The following is a 22,303-nucleotide window of genomic DNA, read 5'->3' as shown; positions in this document are numbered from 1 at the left end:
AAGTGATGATAATAAGATAAAATGACTGACTAGAAATTTTAACACTATAATTAACAGTACAAACGCTATGCTCCCTCTACCCATAGAGGAGATGAGTTTTCTTGTTAATTTGCTAGAAAATACAAGTCACACTGATGAAAGCATTCACCTAAGGAACCAATACATGAATACTGAGACGTAAACTCTTCTCAGGCATTTAAAGTTGAGTACAGAGGAAGCTAATATATAGGGAGCATTCATCGCAACCACAAATAGGCTGGCCCAAAGGTAGTGAGTTATCTCAATTGACTGTTCACACTCAGTTACAAATCAAACTCCTTGTTCTATTATTTCCTCCCTTTTCACTACTGCACTTGATTGATTAGTCTTAAAAATAATTTTAAAAAATAACAGTTCTGATTGTGAGTCAAGGAGTGAGGCAATTAGTCACTAGATAATACTCATTTATGTAAATTAGTAGGACAAAAATACTCTTTATGCTCAGCTGAAATGTTCCTCTCACTCCAAAACTCTTGACTAATTATACCAATTTAATATCTAAAGTTTATTTGCAGGTTCAGACTTTGCCAGACAGATATTAATGAGGTTGAAAATAAGAAGTACATAATGTCAAAGCCAGGGTCTGAGTCTGGAAATCAAGAGAACATGTAGTGCTGTATTTATGCATTTATTATAATTTATGTATTATGTATTAATACATAAATTTGAAAATATTTTTAAAGTTCATATTTTTTAGATTTTTGCCCTAAAGCATTAATCTTTGAATAATATGGATGCCCAGACTAATTCTGTCCATTCTTTAAAAAGATCTTTAAAACTTTATTTATATATTCTTAATTTTTTAAAAAAGGGAAATGAAGGCCTATCAATTGACTTTCATTAGTTCAGAACTAAAAGAGGTCATTTATTGAAAGAAAACAATTTTTAAAAAACAATGTACTTAGGTCAAAAAAAAAAGATCAAAGATAGATTCATTCAACACATGCCTTCTTTTCATATAAAATATTAAACACCAGATCATCTGTACAGCAAAAGAAACAATCATTAGAGTGAATCAGCAACCAACAGAATGGGAAAAAATTTGCAATCTACCCATCTGACAAACAGCTAATATCCAGAATTGACAAAGAACTAAAACAGATTTTCAAGAAAAAAACAAAACCATTAAAAAGTGGGTGAAGGATATGAGCAGACACTTTCCAAAAGAAGACATCTATGAGGCCAAAAACCATATGAAAAAATGCTTATCATCACTGGTCATTAGAGAAATGCATATCAAAACCACATTGAGATATCGTCTCACGCCAGTTAGAATGGCGATCATTAAAAAATCTGGAGACAACAGATGCTGGAGAGGATGTGGAGAAATAGGAACACTTTTACACTGTTGGTGGGAGTGTAAATTAGTTCAACCATTGTGGAAGACAGTGTGGTGCTTCCTCAAGGACCTAGAAATAGAAATTCCATTTGACCCAGCAATCCCATTATTGGGTATATATCCACAGGATTATAAATTGTTCTATTATAAAGACACATGCACACGTATGTTCATTGTGGCACTGTTTATAAAAGCAAAGACCTCAAACCAACCCAAATGCCGATTGATGATAGACTGGGCAAGGAAAATGTGGCACATATACACTGTAAAATACTATGCAGCCATAAAAAAAATGAGTTCGTGTCCTTTGTAGGAACGTGGTTGAATCTGGAAACCATCATTCTGATCAAACTGACACAAGAACAGAAAATCAAACACCGCATGTTCTCACTCATAGGCAGTTGTTGAACAATGAGAACACATGGACACAGGGAGGGAAGCTTCACACACTGGGGTCTGTTGGGGGGACTAGGGGAGGGGCAGTGAGGGGTAGGGAGGTTGGGGAGGGATAACGTGGGGAGAAATGCCAGATATAGGTGACAGGGGGATGGAGTCAGCAAACCACATTGCCATGTATGTACCTATGAAACAATCCTGCATGATCTGCACATGTACCCCAGAATCTAAAGTACAATTTAAAAAAAAAGGAAAAAAATATTTTCTATCTCTCAAAATCACTTAGCTAGTGACTGTAATCAAATATATTTTCAAAATATTATTTAATGTACTTCCCAAAATATTTTCCTAACACATATTTTAGAAATTTTCTTAGTCTATCAGCAACATAAAACTATTCTTATCCCAGCAGATGATAAACAGCTAAATAGACGCCAAAGTGGGGAAAATCAAACCTTGATTTCTGAGTGCCCATATGTGTTTCTTACTATGCCCTGAGCCAGTGAAGCTATATAGTAACATGTTCCAAACCCATGTCTGTTTCCTTGGATCTTCTTCAAGGCTCTGTCGCCAAGGAGCAGTGGAGTAGATCGTGACCTTCTGTAGCAATAATTCTGTCTTGAGGGAGTTTAAATTGATTTTCCAAATCTTTAAATTAAAATATCCAAAGAGGTTCCCTATAGCAACCTCTGACAGTGTCATGGTGGTGCTGATATCATGGAGTATAAAAGGAGAAAATTCCTAAAGCAACTAAAATGATAAGAAGAAGGATGGGAAAGGATGAGAAAAACTGCTTTGAAACTATGCAAAGGAGGCAAACTAGGGTTTAATCTTTATGCAAAAGGATGACTGAAAAATTAAACTAAGTTCAATTTGCATCAAAGGTATTTTCAGATTTTCACAAACTGCCTTGATAATTCACACACTCAAAGACTCAGGAAAACACAGGCTTTAGGTGAATTGAAGGAGAACATACAGCAGTTTACTGAATCCTCATCACTTCCATCTAGGCAGTCATCATCTCCATCACATTTCCACCGAGCTTGGATACAGTGTCTGTTTTTGCAGCGAAATTCTCCAGCTTTACATATGTGAGGTAGTACCTCTCCAGGATTAACTAGAGTTAAAAAAAAGAAAAAAAAAGGTATATGAACAACGCTAGCTATAGTCAGTCCATTAAAATTTATTTTTTTTTGTTGTTTTTTGTTTGTTTTAGATTCCACATATCAGTGGGATGCAGTATTTGTATTTCTCTGGCTTATTTTACTGAACATAATGTCATCCAGGTTCATCCAAGTTGTTGCAATTGACAGGATTTCCTTTTTCTAAAGGCTGAGTAGAAGACAAAAAATAACTAAGATCAGAGCAGAACTGAAGGAGATAGAGACATGAAAAACCCTTCAAAAAATCAATAAATCCTGGAGCTGGTTTTTTGAAAAGATCAACAAAATAGACAGACCACTAGCCAGATTAATAAAAAAGAAAAAAGAGAATAACTAAATAGATGCAATAAAAAATGATAAAGGGGATATCACCACAGATTCCACAGAAATTCAAACCATCATCAGCGATTATTACAAACAACTCTATGCACATAAACTAGAAAACCTGGAGGAAATGGATAAATTCCTGGACAGTTGCCTCCTCCCAAGCCTAAACCAGGAAGAAGTCAAAACCCTGAATAGACCAATAGCAAGGTCTGAAGTCAAGGCAACAATTAAGAGCCTATCACCCAAAAAAAGCTCAGGTCCAGATGGGTTCACAGCCGAATTCTACCAGACATACAAAGAGGAACTGGTACCATTCCTTCTGAAACTATTCCAAATAATCAAAAAAGAGGGAATCCTTCCCAAATCATTTTATGAGACCAACATCATCCTGATACCAAAACCCAGCAGAGACTCAAAAAGAAAAGAAAACTACAGGCCAATATCCATGATGAACATAGATGCAAAAATCTTCAATAAAATAATGGCAAGCCGATTACAACAGCACATCAAAAAGCTTATCCACCATGATCAAGTAGGATTCATCCCGGGGATGCAAGGCTGGTTCAATATACGCAAGTCTATAAATGTAATAATTCACCACATAAACGGAACCAAAGACAAAAACCACATGATTATCTCAATTGATGCAGAGAAGGCCTTCGACAAAATTCAACAGCTCTTTATGCAAAAAACCCTCAATAAACTAGGTATTGACGGAACATATCTCAAAATAATAAAAGCTATTTACGACAAACCCACAGCCAATATCATACTGAATGGGCAAAACCTGGAAGCATTCCCTTTGAAATCTGGCACTAGACAAGGATGCCCTCTCTCACCACTCCTATTCAATATAGTACTGGAAGTTCTAGCCAGAGCAATCAGGTAAGAAAAAGAAATAAAGGGTATTCAGTTAGGAAAGGAGGAAGTCAAATTGTCTCTATTTGCAGACGACATGATTGTATATCTAGAAGACCACATCGTCTCAGCCCAAAATCTCCTGAAACTGATAAGCAACTTCAGCAAAGTCTCAGGATACAAAATCAATGTGCAAAAATCACAAGCATTCCTATACACCAATAACAGACTTAAAGAGAGCCAAATCAAGAATGAACTGCCATTCACAATTGCTACAAAGAGAATAAAATACCTAGGAATACAACTAACAAGGAATGTAAAGGACCTCTTCAAGGAGAACTACAAACCACTGCTCAACAAAATAAGAGAGGACACAAACAGATGGAGAAACATCCCATGTTTGTGGTTAGGAAGAATCAATATCGTGAAAATGGCCATACTGCCCAAAGTAATTTACAGATTCAATGCTATCCCCATCAAGCTACCAATGACCTTCTTCACAGAACTGGAAAAAACCACCTTAAACTTCATATGGAACCAAAAGAGAGCCCACATAGCCAAGTCAATTCTAAGCAAAAAGAACAAAGTGGGAGGCATCACACTACCAGACATCAAACTATAATACAAGGCTACAGTAATCAAAACAGCATGGTACTGGTACCAAAACAGAGATATAGACCAATGGAACAGAACAGAGGCCTCGGAGGCAAAACAACATATCTACAACCATCCAATCTTTGACAAATCTGACAAAAACAAGCAATGGGGAAAGGATTCCCTGTTTAATAAGTGGTGTTGGGAAAACTGGCTAGCCATATGTAGAAAGCAGAAACTGGACCCCTTCCTGAAACCTTACACTAAAATTAACTCCAGATGGATTAAAGACTTAAACATAAGACCTATCACCATAAAAACCCTAGAAGAAAACCTAGGCAAAACCATTCAGGACATAAGCGTAGGCAAGGACTTCATGACCAAAACACCAAAAGCATTGGCAACAAGCCAAAATAGACAAATGGGACCTAATCAAACTCCACAGCTTCTGCACGGCAAAAGAAACAGCATTAGAGTGAATCGGCAACCAACAGAATGGGAAAAAAAATTTGCAGCTTACCCGTCTGACAAAGGGCTGATATCCAGAATCTACAAAGAACTAAAACAGATTTACAAGAAAAAAACAAACAAGCCCATTCAAAAGTGAGTGAAGGATATGAACAGATACTTTACAAAAGAAGACATACATGAGGCCAACAAACACATGAAAAAATGCTCATCATCACTGGTCATTAGAGAAATGCAAATCAAAACTACATTGAGATACCATCTCACGCCAGTTAGAATGGCGATCATTAAAAAATCTGGAGACAACAGATGCTGGAGAGGATATAGAGAAATAGGAACACTTTTACACTGTTGGTGGGAGTATAAATTAGTTCAACCATTGTGGAAGACAGTGTGGCGATTCCTCAAGGACCTAGAAATAGAAATTCCATTTGACCCAGCAATCCCATTTCTGGGTATATATCCAAAGGAGTATAAATCGTTCTACTATAAGGACACATGCACACAAATGTTCATTGCAGCACAGTTTACAATAGCAAAAACCTGGAACCAACCCAAATGCCCATCGATGATAGACTGGACAGGGAAAATGTGGCACACCATGGAATATTATGCAGCCATCAAAAACGATGAGTTTGCATCCTTTTTAGGGACATGGATGAACCTGGAAACCATCATTCTCAGCAAACTGACACAAGAACACAAAATCAAACACCGCATGTTCTCACTCATAGACGGGTGTTGAACAATGAGAACACATGGACACAGGGAGGGGAGCACTATACACTGGGGTCTGTTGGGGGGAAATAGGGGAGGGACAGCGGGGGGTGGGGAGTCGGGGAGAGATAGCATGGGGAGAAATGCCAGATATAGGTGACGGGGAGGAAGGCAGCAAATCACACTGCCACATATGCACCTATGCAACAATCTTGCATGTTCTCCACATGTACCCAAAACCTAAAATGCAACAAAAAAAAAGGCTGAGTAATATTCCATTATACACACACACACACATACACACACATATACACATATATGTTGATAGGTAAGGTTGTGTATGTGTACCACAGTTTCTAAGTTAAATACATAAAGAATAGAGTGGTAGTGGAGAGGAAAAGAAGAGATATAGGTCAAAGAGCACAAAATGGCAGATATGTAGGATGAATATATCTACAAATCCAAGGAACAATATGAAGACTATAGTTACAATATTGTGGTATAATATGCACTGGAAATTTACTGAGAGTAGATTGTAGGTACTCTTACCACATATACACACTAGAGAGTGATTATGAGAGATAACAGATATATTAAATAGCTTGACTATAGTAAGCATTTCACTATGTATATTAAAACATTATGTTGTATACCTTAAATATATACAAAACAAATAATGTCCCAAAATTTTACATATCTTAAATTCAAAAATATATGATACTCATAAAGTTTACTATAATCTAACACACAAATAAATTTTGCTATAACAAAATTGTGTCTCACTTAACTTAATGGAAAATATGAAACATTGTGATGCCAGCCATCTTTGAGAATAAAAAAAATTTTAATTTTCCTGGCAACAAGTATTCTACTGTGTGAAAGTCGATCATGTAAATTGGGTCATTCTTACCATGTACAGTTAAAACACTGCTGAGAAGTGAAGAGGAAAAAGCATTCAGGGCACATATTATGCTGCAGGAATGCAACTTTCTGCAAGCCTGGCTGCTGGAACTGCTTGTTGTATCTTGAAACCGGTTGTACTGAATAGCTCCTGAAAAAACCTGCTGCAGCTCTAAGACTAGTTTTACTCACTTCTGTCACTCACCAATCAGAGTTTGTGAGCTCCCCAAAACTTTAATAGTACCAATAAGCTTTCTTGCAAAATAATATGCAATATTTTTGCTTTTTAGAAATCTTCCAACCTTCTTTTTGTTTTTTTGCCATACAGAAGATTATCTAGTCTGTGAGTATGCCCCAAATTGCAATTATTACTTCCCAAATAAAACATTTTAAGTAGAGAGATGCATCTTTATATTTTATTTGACTTTTAACAACTAAGAGCTTGGGAGAATTATTTTAAGCGATACTGACCAAAGTTAACAACAAGATTAACAACAATAATACAATTCCGCTTTATATTTACGCTGGGTTTGTAGTTTTGCTTTACAAAGAGCTTTCATTCATAGTCTTAATTGATCATTACGATAACCTATAAGGCATATGTGGCAAAGAATTTTACTACCTGCATCTTATAAATAAGTACACTGATAATTAATTAAAATAAAAAGACAATGCAATAGCACACAGCTTTGATGGCTATAATCACTTTGCTGGTATGCATGTAGGAGAAAAACTCAGGTCTACTTAAGGATTCTGGAAGTATCATGTTAATCAAAACTATCTCTTTATGTATTGGGATTCTATGCAGTGTTTTTTCTCCATGTATTCCAGGTTCTCCAAACAAATGTTAGGAATTCAGTTAAGTGTAATTTATTCACAAATTTAGTCTTACTATTCTATATCTAAGTGGATTAAATAGTCTAGAAAGAGAAGAGAATATGTGGCAATGGTTAAAGTAAATTATTTGTGTTTCCTGGACTGTGAAAAGGTAGAGGGGGATGTGTCAAAGAGAACCGATGTAAACATGAATGTTATGTGGCTTGCTGTGGCATGAGTGTTAAAATCCTTTGTGTCTGATCTAGGAATTGTGTGTCTTCCACCAGAATCCATGAATCTCTAGCAGGCTAACATGCTAGCTTGTAATCAAGGTAAAATCTCAGATTCTTCATTGTTCTTGACATAATAGTAAACTTTTGGTTTTTCTTTTTTATTCTAGGCTCTGATTTCCAAATTCTCCCAAGGCATAAAGCATAATTAATTATAATTCTAGCCCTGCTCAAACCTTCCAGATGTAATCAGTAGTTATATCACAAATAAACCACATTATCAATGCTGATTATCAGGATCATGATGATAGAAAACAGGTTACTTTCAAGTTAACAACATAGATTGTAAAGAAAACATTTAATGTGCTATGTGGTAGTCTAGATAAGATAGCAGCTTAGAAGTTCAAAATGCATGGTCGTTTCCCTAGCATTAACCTAACAAGGTGGCACTAGATGGCAATGTCATTTATCATTGAACCCCAGCTGATAGCTAAAGCAATCTGCTAACTTACATAAGATTAGTATTCTCTGTATACCTTGCAAAAGTCTTTACCAACCATTTATTTTATAACTAATTTTTACAAATTATAATGTATCCACTTGAGAGGCTTCTTGAATGTAGAAAGGACAATTTCACATACAGAAAGGAATGATACCTAGAACAGAACTAGGTGTAGGGTTTATGCTCAAAATTATTTATTGATTGATAACTGGAATTAACAGATATTGGCGTTATTGTAGTGAGAGATTTTACTTGTGGGGGCTGTATAAAGCCCTCAGGAATACTACTTCCCTTCAACTGGCTAAGCAGCTAATTCTATTCTTTTATCACCCAAGGACATGGATAAAGTTCAGAAACACAAAAAGATAAAAGACAAGACAAAAAATAAATAAAAGATAAAGACAAAAACATATGTAGAGAGAAAGAAGAGAGAAAAAGTTCCACATACATTTAAAAGGATGAATATATGAAGTTCTGTATAGATTATTTTGTTCCAATGCATAATGTGACTGAATCTATATAGCACTTGGGTGTTTGAGTACAGCCAAAAATTGCTTTTAGTATATTAGCATGTGCTGAAATTGCACACTTTACTTCAGATTTGGCTTTGAACTATGCATTTGAAAATGGATGCAAAACCTGTAATTCTACTGCCAGAACCACTTCTAGCAAAAATACTACAGTGTGATTTCACCAATGAGAAACTGACAAAGTAATAAATAATCCTATAGTTTAACCAAGATGAAAAGTAAAATAACATGAATCATGGTATACTCGTCTTGGAACTATTAGTTCTTACACATCCTGTGTACCTGCTGTGAGAGCAATGAAATCAGGAGGCCTATGCATGAATCTCCAAGGCACTACAAAATATGCATTTCTGATTTAATTTTTTTCTTTGACAAAACTGGCTGGAGTTAATGTCCAGATCATAATGATTAGAAGGAGGAAATACTGGTAATTATTTTTTTTCAAATTTTAGTTTCAATTATCTCAAATTGGGAACTCAGCTGTACTACTGGATTCAAGACATATTGCTGACCTTAGTTTAATAACCTGTGGTGTCCACAAACAAGTGCTGATGCTTCTGACTTTGCTTTTTTCTTTTCAAATCCAGTGTGGCGACCTATTCTAAAATAATTTTCTCCCTCAATTAATGTTTTACTGTCAACTGCATCAGAATTATGATAACTAAGTCATAACAGAATTTGTTCCATGGCAAAATATAAAATAAAATAAAAAGTTTTCTTGTTTCTGCTTATCTAATATTGAGAAACATTTATTTGTTTAACCATTTTGTTTGTTTGTTTGTTTATTTTGGGAATCCAGAATCTCTTATTCCTTCTTTATTTAAGCAGGAAGAGAGAAAAGAACCAAAAGGAAAACTTGAAGTTGTGGTTTGCTGGATCTCTTTATGTAAGCTTGCTTATACTGGAAGACGACTGTATGAAAAATGCCGCTATAGGTTTTGATTTTTCTCCTTTAGAACATAACAGGATGACCTTTCATTAGATAGAGTGGTCTTCTGAGCAGCCAACCTAAGTGGTGCATAATCTTCTGTGAGTTCCTATGCACAGAAGGCCATAAATATTCCTCTGGATGGGCTTCTAAACTTTTTACTGCCTTAAACTTTTTACTACACATTAGATTGCATATATCCTAGAACATAAGGCTTGTCACAGCCAAGCAGATAAATGGTTCACCATAGTGAAGCCCTGTTTCTGACAGAGGAATATATCTAGAGCTCCAGAAGGTGGTAAGGGTCACAGAGTACCATTGACACATAATTGTGCAATGCTGTCCCTTGGATAATCAATGTTTTTGCAACGTTCAAGTTGCTCTCCCGGGAGTGAGGCACATTGAAAAATTCTGTCTTTTTGTTTTAGGATGCTAAAGAAGAATTAAAGAATTACTGTTTGTTTACTTTAGACACAATAATCTTGACGGAGTTTTTTGATGTTGTTGTTAATAGTGACTCACTGTCTTTGGAATCTAATTTACTTTTTGGGATTGTTCATATTCTCATTTATTAATATTCTATGTTGTGATTTTTTCCCCCCAAACATGTCAAGAGAAATATAAGGTTTGCTTAGTAATTGATCACCCAGTTTACACATGCTTCTCAGGGGTAGTAAGTTCCAAGTTACTATGCTATACCCAACATCATTTCTAGTTGTGAGAGGATTTGACCATGACACACAAGATTCAAAAGACAAAGAGTCCAGCCTACTCTCATTCTTGATTCCTTCCATGCATGGCATTAGAATTCATCCTTAATCAATCATGTAGCACATCAATATTTTTCTGTTGGGTACATGTTTTTTCTGGCATAACCTTATGTTGCAAGTTTATTGAGAAACAGTCATGGATGTTTACTACAACTTGAACATTTGCCAATGGGTTTTTGTACATCTGATGTCAATTCAACAAGGATGACTGAAACCAGGAAGATGTCACAATGGTTGCAACTTTATTTTGCTTGTTTGACTCAGATTACAAAGTTAGTCCAGTTAATTCCAGTTTATGTGACTATAATCTAACTGAACTAAACCAGACATCCAGAAGAATCAGCACTAATGAGAGGTTACTGGCATACTGATATTTCCTTTGCACTCCTGTGCTCTGCAACCATGAATTCCATTTGTAGTTGTCTGCAGTTTTTTTCATCTGCAAACTACGGCTAACATATCCTTGAAAAACCTTTACAATTAAATAAAAAGGAACTGAAATAATTTCAAAAAACATACTTGGGTTCTTTCTTTGCATGAAGTGAGTTACTGTATTATTTCCCTAAATATTTTCTAATGCATTTGAAAGGAACCTAGGCAAGTTGCAGGCCATATTAGAAGGTATAGCAGAAGTTTTAACACCCAAATGCAACTACAAATTCTCAAATAAGAACTTATTCTTGTTGATTTAACATTGTTTAGTGCAATGAACATAGACAAAATCTTCTTCATTCTTTTCCTTTTTATTGCATTGGGGTTACTTCATCTATGAATTATAGATATTGCAAAGAGACGAATAGTCTCAGAAAAGAAATTCCTCTAACTTTCACCAGGTGTAACATCACATGTGTACAACCATGATAACAGATTTTCTAACATCGGCTTTGTAAACAACATTGTATATAGTATTTCCTTACAAGTCAAAGTCATTTCATTTTTATTTACATGGAGATATGCAGTGATAGCCTGGGTTATTTCAAAATAAATACATCTTATCTTTTTTTTTTTCCATAGTTTAGCATCAATCTGAATCATTTCAAGTGCTACTCAAGTGTGTGCTCAGCTAGAGTTCCTTTTAATATATTTGTATGTGTGGCTTCCAAGAAACTACTGAACATGTTTTGTTGTTTTTGGTTTGGCAGTTACGGCAAGAAAGAAACTAAATAAGGTAGAGTAAGGATGAAAGGTCAGAGATACAATAAGTAAATAAATAAACAAAAAGAGGGACTGGTAGTCACTGCTGAGGAAAAGGAACACTGAAAACTCATTTTTGGATTTGGAGAAGGTGACAGGGCTATTTAATTACTTATTTATTTATTTATTTTTGAGATGGGGTCTTGCTCTGTCATCCAGGCTGGAGAGCAGTGGCACATACAATCACATCTCACTGCAGCCTCAGCTTCCTAGGCTCAAGTGAGACCCTACCTCATCCTCCTGAGTAGTTTGGTCTACAAGCGTGCACCACCATGCCTCACTAATATCTTTTTTCTTTTTACAAGAGACAAAGTCTCACTATGTTGCCTAAACCGGTCTTGAACTCTTGGACTCAAGCAATCTAGCTTCAGTCTCTTAAAGTGTTGGGATTACAGGTGTGAGGCACCACACCTGGCCAGACAGGGCCATTTCTAATAGAGTACAGTACTCAAGCAAATATCTTTGTGTGTCCTTTCCCACCATGATATTTAAACACAGGTGAACCTTGTTAAAATAAACATAAAGGACAAGCTTGATCAAAAGACAAGATGTAACTATGAGATGGAACAGTCAGTAAAATATAAAAGTGAGCTATTAAGACAATTTTTTAGTCTCAGGGGATTAAGTGGATGTGAGAAGCATTTGCCATTGACTTGGTGATACTCAAAATATGGCATAGGAATGCTTTAGATGTGTGTATTACAAGTACAGGTAGAGGTGCCACAGGCTTCTCCTCAGGCACTAGAGACTAGATTAAGGGTCAGTGTATACCCCGATGAACCTTGCTTCCTACATTCCACTTGCACTGTGGGCCAAAGCAACAAGCTTTATACTCACAAAGGACTGATGTTTAACTCATCTCTCATTTTCTTTTGAGCCACAAGAATGTACATGGAAATAGGAAATTAATACAAATCATAACAATTCGTGTAAGTCATGATGAAATCTTTGCAGGCTTTTACTTCCTATATATTTTTTAATGATAATTCTTTATGCTTTTACTTCTGCTTATTCCAGCTCACTTTTATATTGGCAGTGTTTTTCCTCTCATTTTGTCTTTCTCCCTGTAGTCTACAATACTATTTTTTTCATTTACTTATCAATCTATCAATATCTTTCCTATATCTATATCAATACAGATGTATTAAAAGTAACCCATATAATTTTAATGGAGCATAAGAATGAAAGAAATAGAAAATATAATTTGAAGGCCAAAGATCCACATAATTATGATCCACATAATTGAAATTAAAATACTAAGTAGAAAATTTTAACCTCAAAATACTATTCAAATATTGATATCTGATGAATGCAAGTCCCCTCCTGTAACCTCCTACAATGACAAAGAACAAAAATTAAAACTTAGCAGATCTCAGAGAATTTGGCCTCCTGATCATTCTATTGGCACTATTGTAAGGGAATTTTCACTTTTTGCAAGGCCAGTAGAATTATATTTAAAAATTTATTTATGAGTCCCTCTAAGTTATGCCATTGGAAATTGAATAAGCCTGACCATCTGTAGGTAGGCAGAGCGATCCTTTTCTCCTGCAGCACAGACTATAAGGTCTGTACCTACCAAAATAAGAGCATTTATTGTGCTACCTCCCATCTTTAAGAGCAAGTTTATGGGTGGAACAAAGGCATGATGAGACCTGGTAGAAGTCCATGAAAACTACTGTGCATGTGTGTGTGTGCATGCATGTGCATGTGCACATACATATACATTTTATCTTTTCAAAATGTCAGTCATTCGATTGGGCCAGCAGAAAATTCCATTTTATGCCAGGAAAACAATTTTAAAAGATTTCTTGGTAGAAACTGAAAAATTAAACTAGCAAATGTAGGCATAAAACATATTTTTCTCCCAATAACTAAGATAAGATTCAGCCTGGCAGCCACCTTGGCAGACTTTAAGTTGTTCAAAGTCATACTTAATCCTTGCCTGTAGGCAAACTGTGGATCTTGATAGGTTTCTTTCTGTTCTGATGATAAACAATAAAACGTGACTTAAAATAATACCACAGAATAAACAAATGGAAAAAATCACCTGGTGACTCAGAGGAAGTTTATCTCTGAGAACTGTCTTCCACAGAAATCAACTTATAGGCAATTTACAAAGTTCTATTACTAAAGAAGAAAAACTTTACTAGAAAGGTAGAATTCATATTTCTGTTCTGAAATATGTAATTACAGAATACAATAGATGCAAACTTGTAGAATTTTGAAGGGAGATTTTGTTCAGCCACGAATCAATATTCAGAAGAAATGCTATTTACATAAAAAGGCGCAGGAGTCATATTGGGAACTCAACTATATATAAAGTCATCCCTCAATATCCATAGGGGTTGATTCCAGGATCCCCTATAAATACTAAAATCCATGGATATTCAAGACTTTTTCATAAAATAGTGCAATATTTGCTGCATATAACCTATACAAATCCTCTCATATACTTCAATCATTTCTAGATTACTTATAGTACCTAACACAAGGCAAATACTATGTAAATGGTTTCCATACTATATTGGTTAGGAGATTAAAAAAAAAAGTGTAAGTATTCAGTACAGTGGTCCCACTGTATTCCATGCAGTTTTCTTGAAGAAGTTATTTCAAGATATATTTTCCACATTAGTGAAAATGAATAAATAAACAATGGAGTGCTAAAAGTTTAAGCACTAAGCAACACAGGTAGTGAAATACCGATCTATGCCTAAAATATTGTAAAATTGATGAACTAAATATAAATGTCAAAAATATTTTTATACAAAGGACTTATTTTTGGTAATTCAAAATCATATTCTTGGTCAGATGTGCTAATTTTATAATAAGTGAAATTGAGAAAGATGAAAAAAGTAGCAGAAAGGAAACCAAAGTTATCATGTCAAGTAGCTGGAACTCAAAATAATAATAAAATAATTTAAAACTGAGGGTATTACTACAAATACCTAAAGAAGATGTAACACCTATTGGATGTAAACTATATGGTAAAATACATAAAAAGTCATAAATCGTACAGAAGCAGACAATTACCTATAACAATGCATCATAAATAATCACAAACATCAACTATAAAAAGAAAATAAATGGTTTGAAAGGCAGTCATTAAAAATTATGTTTACAAAGATATTTGGTTACAAAAGATGTCTATGCTCATATTAAGTAAAAATGACAGAATTTGGGGTCTAAATTCCAAATGTTGTACTTACTATGTAAACTTGAAAAGTAATTAGCCTAAAAGTTTAAATTATAAATTCTAAAGTGAGATAGTGATATGATTTAGCTGTGTCCCCACCCAAATTTCATCTTGAATTGTAACTCCCACAATTCCCATGTGTCCTGGGAGGAAATCTGTGGGAGGTGATTGAATTATGGGGGCAGTTCTTTCTCATGCTGTTCTCATGACAGTGAATAAGACTCATGAGATCTGATGGTTTTAAAAGGGGTAGGCTCCCTGTACAAGCTGTCTTCTGTTGCCTGCCACCATCCATGTAAGATGTGACTTGCTCCTCCTTGCCTTCCATCATGATTGTGAAGCCTCTCCAGTCATGTGGAACTGTAAGTCCATTAAACCTCTTTCTTTTGTAAATTGCCCAGTCTCGGGTACGTCTTTATCAGCAGTGTAAAAATGGACTAATGCAGGTAGCAATACTATCATCCTTACACAGTTTTTGTAAAGACTAATAAGAATCACAAACTGTGCTACAGAGTGTGACATCCATACCAGTGTAAGCATTCACTAAATCTTGCCTACGATTATTATCACCAGTAGTAAAAATACCTTGAAACTCCATTAAGATTTCTTAGTGGTTTATTTCTAAATAGTGGCATTCAAAGTGGATTTTTTATTTTTAAAATATTTTCTTAAATGTCTTAAATCTTAAATATGCTTTTAAAAATAATCTTTTCTTCATCAGAAGAGAGAAGATGTTATAGATATAGTGAAGTTCTTTTTATTACACTTATCCCTCCTCTCTCACAAGAGACAATCATTATGAATGATAAAATAAATACATGAAATGTTTATTTAGCAATTTGTGATGCTTAATTTTATATGCCAACTTGACTGGGACATGGGGTGCCCAGATGTTTGGTCACATATTATCCTAGGTCTGTCTGTTAGGGTACTTTGGATGATATTAACATTTGAATTAGTAAAGTGAGTGATGTAGACTGTCCTCAGTAGTGTGGGTGGGCTTGCTCCAATCAGCTGGTCAGAGTTTAACAAAAAGGCTGACCCTCTCACAGGCAAAATAAACTTCACCTGCCTGACTATCTGAACTGGGACGTAGATTTCTTCCTGTCTTTGGACATAAACTGAAATATCAGCACTTCCTGGGTCTCAAGCCTGCTGACATTTGGACTAGAAACACACCATGGATTCTCATGGATTTGCAGCTTTCCACCTGCAGATCTTAAGACTCATCAGTTTTTATAATTACACAAAGCAATTCCTTATAATAAATCTTCTCTCTATGTATTTTATACATTCTATTTGTTCTGTTTTTCTGAAGAACTCTAACACACAATTCAAGATTAAATCACTAAAAATTTTATATAGTACTCAATACAAACACAGCCCTGTTGCTGTTATTGTGCTTCAGGGACACCATATGGTGTAGAAAGAACAAATTTCAAAAGTCATATAAGAATAATAAGATGGAATAAATTGAGAAATGTCAGCAAAAGTTAATAAAATTGCCTTTAATCTAGATCAATCAATCCAGTTAATTCAGCATTTGGATAGTCTGTAAATTCCTTTTTGCCTCCTTCCTTGCTCTTCACCACCAAATATAGATAACTGAGTCAGTAAGCCATTTAAAGTTATTGGAGGCCTATGTTGTGCATCAACATACCATCTGTGTAATTGACAACAATGCACTTTTAATTGCGACTTCTTATAACGAAGTTCTCTTATGCTCGTGTGGCATATACTTATTCAATTTTGTTTTACTAAACCATGCATAGCAGTGAAATCCACAAAACACCATCATTGTCAATATTCATCTATATATTTGAAAGTAATCAGTTAATAATTTAGAGTCCAAAAAATTAAGTAATTATCTAAATTTCTCTTTCTAAGTCCCATTTTATTTCCTTTGGTTTCTTCTGCTTCTAGTCTTGAGAAAGAGCCCAATAAACAATGAGTGTAACATGAAAAGAACTTACATGTGCAGGCTGTCCCATTTTCATCCAAAAGTTGATTATCAGCACAAGCACACACCCGGCCTCCTGGGATAGCCAAGCAAAGTGTACTACAGCCCCCATTATTTACTCGGCACATATTGTCACCTGCAAGAGGAAGAAAGCGATTGTGTCAGAGAACTCTGATTCACGTTCTTTCTAGGAGATGAACATAGAGGTACATATATATAGACCATGTATATTATATATTTAGTAATATAGTCAGGATTTCTGCCAAATCATAACAAAATTCAAAAATGTTTGAAAATATGTGAAGCATAGGTAGATAAGGAGAATTTTCTCCTTAATTGGAAGAGATAGAGATCTGAGTGAAGGTAGGTACTAGGTGAGGGAAGAGAAAGATAACAGAATGGTATCTGTCTTGGATAGTTTCTAGATTAGGCCTATTGTATTCAAGTCTGAGCTCTTTGGAAAGTAGACTGCTGGCTCTCAGAATGTGGCTTTGGATCCCCAGTGAACAGAAAGTAAATGAGTACTGGGAACAAGGGTGGGGTATTCTTTTCTCTTGTGCAGTGTATGCCGGAAAGTCAGTGTATTGAGGACTCCAGGAATCACAGGACATCTGTGAAGACTCAAAAACGAGCAGCCTTGCTGGTATAAGGCAAATGTGCAGTTCACAAGGGTGAAAGTGTTCTCTTAGTGGATCTAAAGAGCAGAGGTGATAATGAGGTATACAACAGACATCAATTAAGCAGGCATGAGAGGAAATTCATTAAGGTGTTATTCATGAATGTATGTGAGGCATCCTTGCAGACTCTCAGATAAAATTGAGTAATTTTTTTAAATAGACAAGTAACAATTGTTCATAGTCATAGTGATGTTTCAGTAAATGTAATGTATAGTGATCAGATCAGGGTACATGTCCATAATCTCAAATATTTATTATTTCTTTGTGTTGGGAACATTCAATATCCACCTTCCAGATATTTGAAACTATATAATATATCATCATTAACTACAATTATCCCACATTGGTATAGAACATTGGAACTTATTCCTCCTATCTAGCTGTACTCCTTTAACCACTGTAAAGGTGTTGGTAAGAATAAATACAATTTAGGTTGCCATTTAGCCTTACAGGTTGGAAAGGCAAGGAAGAAAGCATATTTACACTTGTGTGTCACTTAACAATGGGCATACATATGAAGAAATGTGTAATCACATCATTGTGCAAACATCATAGAGCATCCTTACATAAACCTACATAGTAGAGCCTGCTGGGCACCTAGACTGTATGATATATAGCCTATTGCTTCTAGGCTACAAACCTGTACACAGCATGTTACTGTACTGAATATTGTAAACAATTGTAACACAATAATATATCATTTCTATATCTAAACATAGAAAAGGTACAGTAAAAACACATTATTATTACCTTATAGGACCACCACCATACATGCAGTCCATCACTGACAGAACCACTCTACACCATGTATGACTATACTTACCTAAAAATGTATCAAACTTTAAAAAGAACTCAACACTAGCAATCCAATAGGTAATGTAATCTCAGGGTCATTTTACACTATGTTGCAGTTTCAAAGTATCAAAAAATAACATTTTGATTACATCAGAAGATTTTACTCAAACATTAAAAATAAAGAGCTTTTAATTACTTAGAGCCACACAATAAGAGAATAAAACGATTAAAGTGCAAATACCGAAAGTGTGATTAAAGTGACAGACTAGGTTGAGACTGTGAGCCTCAAAGCTTGGATGTGTTATGTAGAGGATAATAAGAAGTGAGAGAAAAACTCTAAAATGCCCCTGTGTGCAATAAATATTCAACACATTACCCCAGATTATCATTGTGTACCCACAGATCAGAAGGAATGACCTAAAGCACATTATCATTTCACTATCCTGAAAAATAAATGTAATTCACTGTGTTTATAACAAATTTGAAAATACATATGAAAGCCAAGACAGCTAATAATTCATGCTACAGTATCAATTTCTGAACTCAGACAGTAATTAAACCTAATATACAGTTTTTCCAGTAGGAAACGTATAAATGCTTTAAGCAGCTTCCAGATAAGGTCATGTTTATTGCATGGCCATGGAATAAAAATGCAATGCTTCATAGGATGCACAGTTATTCTATGTTGTACACATTCTGTACAGGATTAAATTGTATATGTAATATTTTAATAGCATTCAGATTCTGGAAAAATTAAAACTAATTCAATATATTTTGAGAAATATATAAAGAATTTAAGCAGTGAGAAATAAGGAATTACTGACAATATTTTGAAATGTTGAAATTATATGCTAAATATCATATTCTTTAATTCATTGGTGTGCCTCATACCATTCTAAATAAATATGAAATTTAAGTATTTAAAAATAAATTAGCATTAGTCAAACTTGGAAATTTATTTCTTTTCTGTGAATACTACATATTAAGAGAGAGGAATTGGTTGTTTGTTCTGTCATGATAGAAATCCAAAATTTAAATTAATTTGAATAATTTCATATCTATCCTCAGAATGACTTAGGTCTTTTTTAATAGTGACTCAACATATTTTTGAATTTCATTACTCTAATATGTTACAGATAGAGTTTATATGATATTATATTTTGAAGTTCTGATGCTAGAAAAATATTTTATGTAGAAATATCCTCTTTAATACATGTTTAAGTCACTACTTTTCAAACACAGTGCTAAAAAATTTTTATACCTAAATGTCAATAAAAGAATTATTAACATATTAATAGCTGCTATTAATGAACATTTATAATCAATCCCAGAGCTAGTTACTTTACATATACATTATATTTTATTCAATTTTTAAATACAATGACAAGAAAGTTTTTATTTCATTTCAAGGTAGGAATGCTGACTATTTGAGAGTCTAAATGACACTACCAATATGTAGAAGTAGGAAATAATTCTTATGAAATTATCATTTCTAGATAATCATTATAATTATTATAATTATTTATAAATAATTAGATATAAGATTTTCTTGCTCTAAAATTGTGCTCTCAAATGCTAACTTATTTATATATGATAAAACAAAATTATATCAAAAAAGACATACTAAATATAACATACAAAAAACAACAAAAGTCTGTTACTATTAGGAAGCAGATAGTTTTTAAAAATCAAATATGCAAGGAAAGCAAATGAAGAATAGCTTTCAATATCTAGTTGAAGATGGCCATCTGGCTTGACCAAAAAGTGTCTTTTTTCCTCCAATCTTGTGCCTTTCAGAAGCAAAATTATTTTCCACCTTACAAATAGTGCCTGGTACAGAGTGTGTTTCATAAACATTAGTTAAATGAATAAGTGGTGAATGCAACTTTTAGTTAGCAGTTTGAATGAGAAGAACAATAATTTGGAGCGTTATCTATCGATGTGGACAGATATCACTTCCAAAGAACGGTAGTAAAGACATAAATAATATGTGAAAACATTTCACAAGCCTATATTAACATCTCAATGTTTTTAGACCTTAGAAGTTTAACTTTGTTAATAAAATATCTTTTATTGAGCAAATGAGAGCATATAGAAACATTAGTTAAATGAATAAGTGGTGAATGCAACTTTTAGTTAGCAGTTTGAATGAGAAGAACAATAATTTGGAGCGTATCTATCGATGTGGACAGATATCACTTCCAAAGAACGGTAGTAAAGACATAAATAATATGTGAAAACATTTCACAAGCCTATATTAACATCTCAATGTTTTTAGACCTTAGAAGTTTAACTTTGTTAATAAAATATCTTTTATTGAGCAAATGAGAGCATATAGAAACCAACACAAAGGAATTCCATTGTGTCAGTCTTTCCTTAATCTGAATTTTCTTCAAAATGGTGTAACAATGAAACCTCCATTTCTATATGTGTCCAGGACTCTTGACTACTCAGTGTCTTACATGAAAAGTGAGAATTTGCTGCAGTTAATATAAAACATGTAAAACTGTGGGGATTCTCTTTTTTTTCTAATTAACGTAGAGATATTTGAGCTTCTAGTTTAGAAGGTGTAGTAGTTAACCCATTTATTCCAAAATTTAGATAAAGCCTGGTAGAGTAAGATCCTGAGGCCAGAGAATTATGCATTTAATCTAGTATAATTTCAGAAGAATTGACTTTGAATGATGTTAGTCAATCTGAGGAAAGGATAAAATGTTTCATACTTTTTTCTCTCTTTCAGAATCAGATGCACATTGAAGATTATATTTATATTTGACTTGCTATGAAGTCACTTATATAAAGGTATGTGTATATCTATATTAAGAGACTCCTTAGTTTTGGGGTGTTTTTGATAATTATCTCAAAAATGAGAAATTTTAAAAGAAAGAAAAATTTTGTGATGATGGCCCTATCACCAAACCAAAAACTTATTAAACCTATAAAAAGTGTGATTAATAAATATGTCATAAATAAAATGAAAATTACTATGTTTGTTATACCAGCTTCTGTGTAACCTAAAATCTCTAAATCCTGGATTATATAAAAGTAGTCAAGGGGAACTTTATATTAAAAATATATATTTGAATACAAAATTCATCAGTGATAAAATTACAATGACCAAAGAATATTCACAATCTTTTTCTTCTATCCAAAAGTATAGTAGTTATAAAATCTTAAGAAATTAAATTGGCTACACAAATTAATCACAGAAAAGTATTTTGTGGTCAGACCTGAATTTGAATCTCAGTTTTATCCCTGGCTTACTGTGTTTCTTGAGGGCCAGTGGCCACGCCTCATATGTAAAATATAAATCGATAGTACCTATTTTAAATATATGTCGTGAGAATTAAATAGAAATGCTTAGTCCACTTCCTGGTAGTTTTGACAGTTACAGCTATTTCTTAGTTAATAAATGTTTTCTGTTTGTCATAAAACAATAGGATACATTTAATCAACCCTTATTAAAATATTACTTAGTTTTGATTATCTTATTCCCTAAAATGTGCAAAAAATCAAAGTGTGCGTTTGAATGTAGAAAATGAAAAGGAAAGTCTGTTATTTTACACAATTGTTTTTGTTTATGTGAGGAATACCAGAAGAAAGCTTTAAAAATTTATTCTAGCTATCCAATGTTAATGAAAAAGGAAAGCTTATAAATTTTAACAGTAGAAATAACAGTAGTATATGAGAAAACTTCTTGATGCTAATTCCCTAAGAGTTACTTAATAATTCTTTCCTAGAGGTAGCTTTCTGTTTAGTATGTTATTTATTTATATCTACCTTCCTAAAATTAGCTGGTATATTCCAAGTAATTTGACAAGTCTCTTTCCTTTTCTTTTTTTCTTTTTGTTGAGACAGAATTTTGCTCTGTCATCCAGGTCGGAGTGCAGTGGCATGTTTTGGGCTC

The 22,303-nt window shown here is 34.0% G+C and overlaps 1 protein-coding gene across 1 annotated transcript in view; it reads right to left on the bottom strand.

Annotated features, from left to right (window-relative positions):
• The window catches only part of LRP1B (LDL receptor related protein 1B), a 1,560,879-nt gene that overhangs the window by 719,314 nt on the left and 819,262 nt on the right, over window positions 1–22,303 (bottom strand). The window contains exons 16-17 of the mRNA XM_064382912.1: window positions 16,938–17,060; window positions 2,751–2,891 (exon numbers count right to left, since the gene is read on the bottom strand). Of these exons, the coding sequence (XP_064238982.1) occupies window positions 2,751–2,891; window positions 16,938–17,060 (264 nt within the window). The remainder of the gene's footprint in view (window positions 1–2,750; window positions 2,892–16,937; window positions 17,061–22,303) is intronic.

This window comes from Aotus nancymaae, unplaced genomic scaffold (assembly GCF_030222135.1).
Source record: "Aotus nancymaae isolate 86718 unplaced genomic scaffold, 86718_ANA_hifiasm-v0.15.2.pri h1tg000029l, whole genome shotgun sequence".
In the NCBI taxonomy this organism is placed as follows: domain Eukaryota; kingdom Metazoa; phylum Chordata; class Mammalia; order Primates; family Aotidae; genus Aotus; species Aotus nancymaae.
This window is presented reverse-complemented; position numbering and strand designations above follow the sequence as displayed.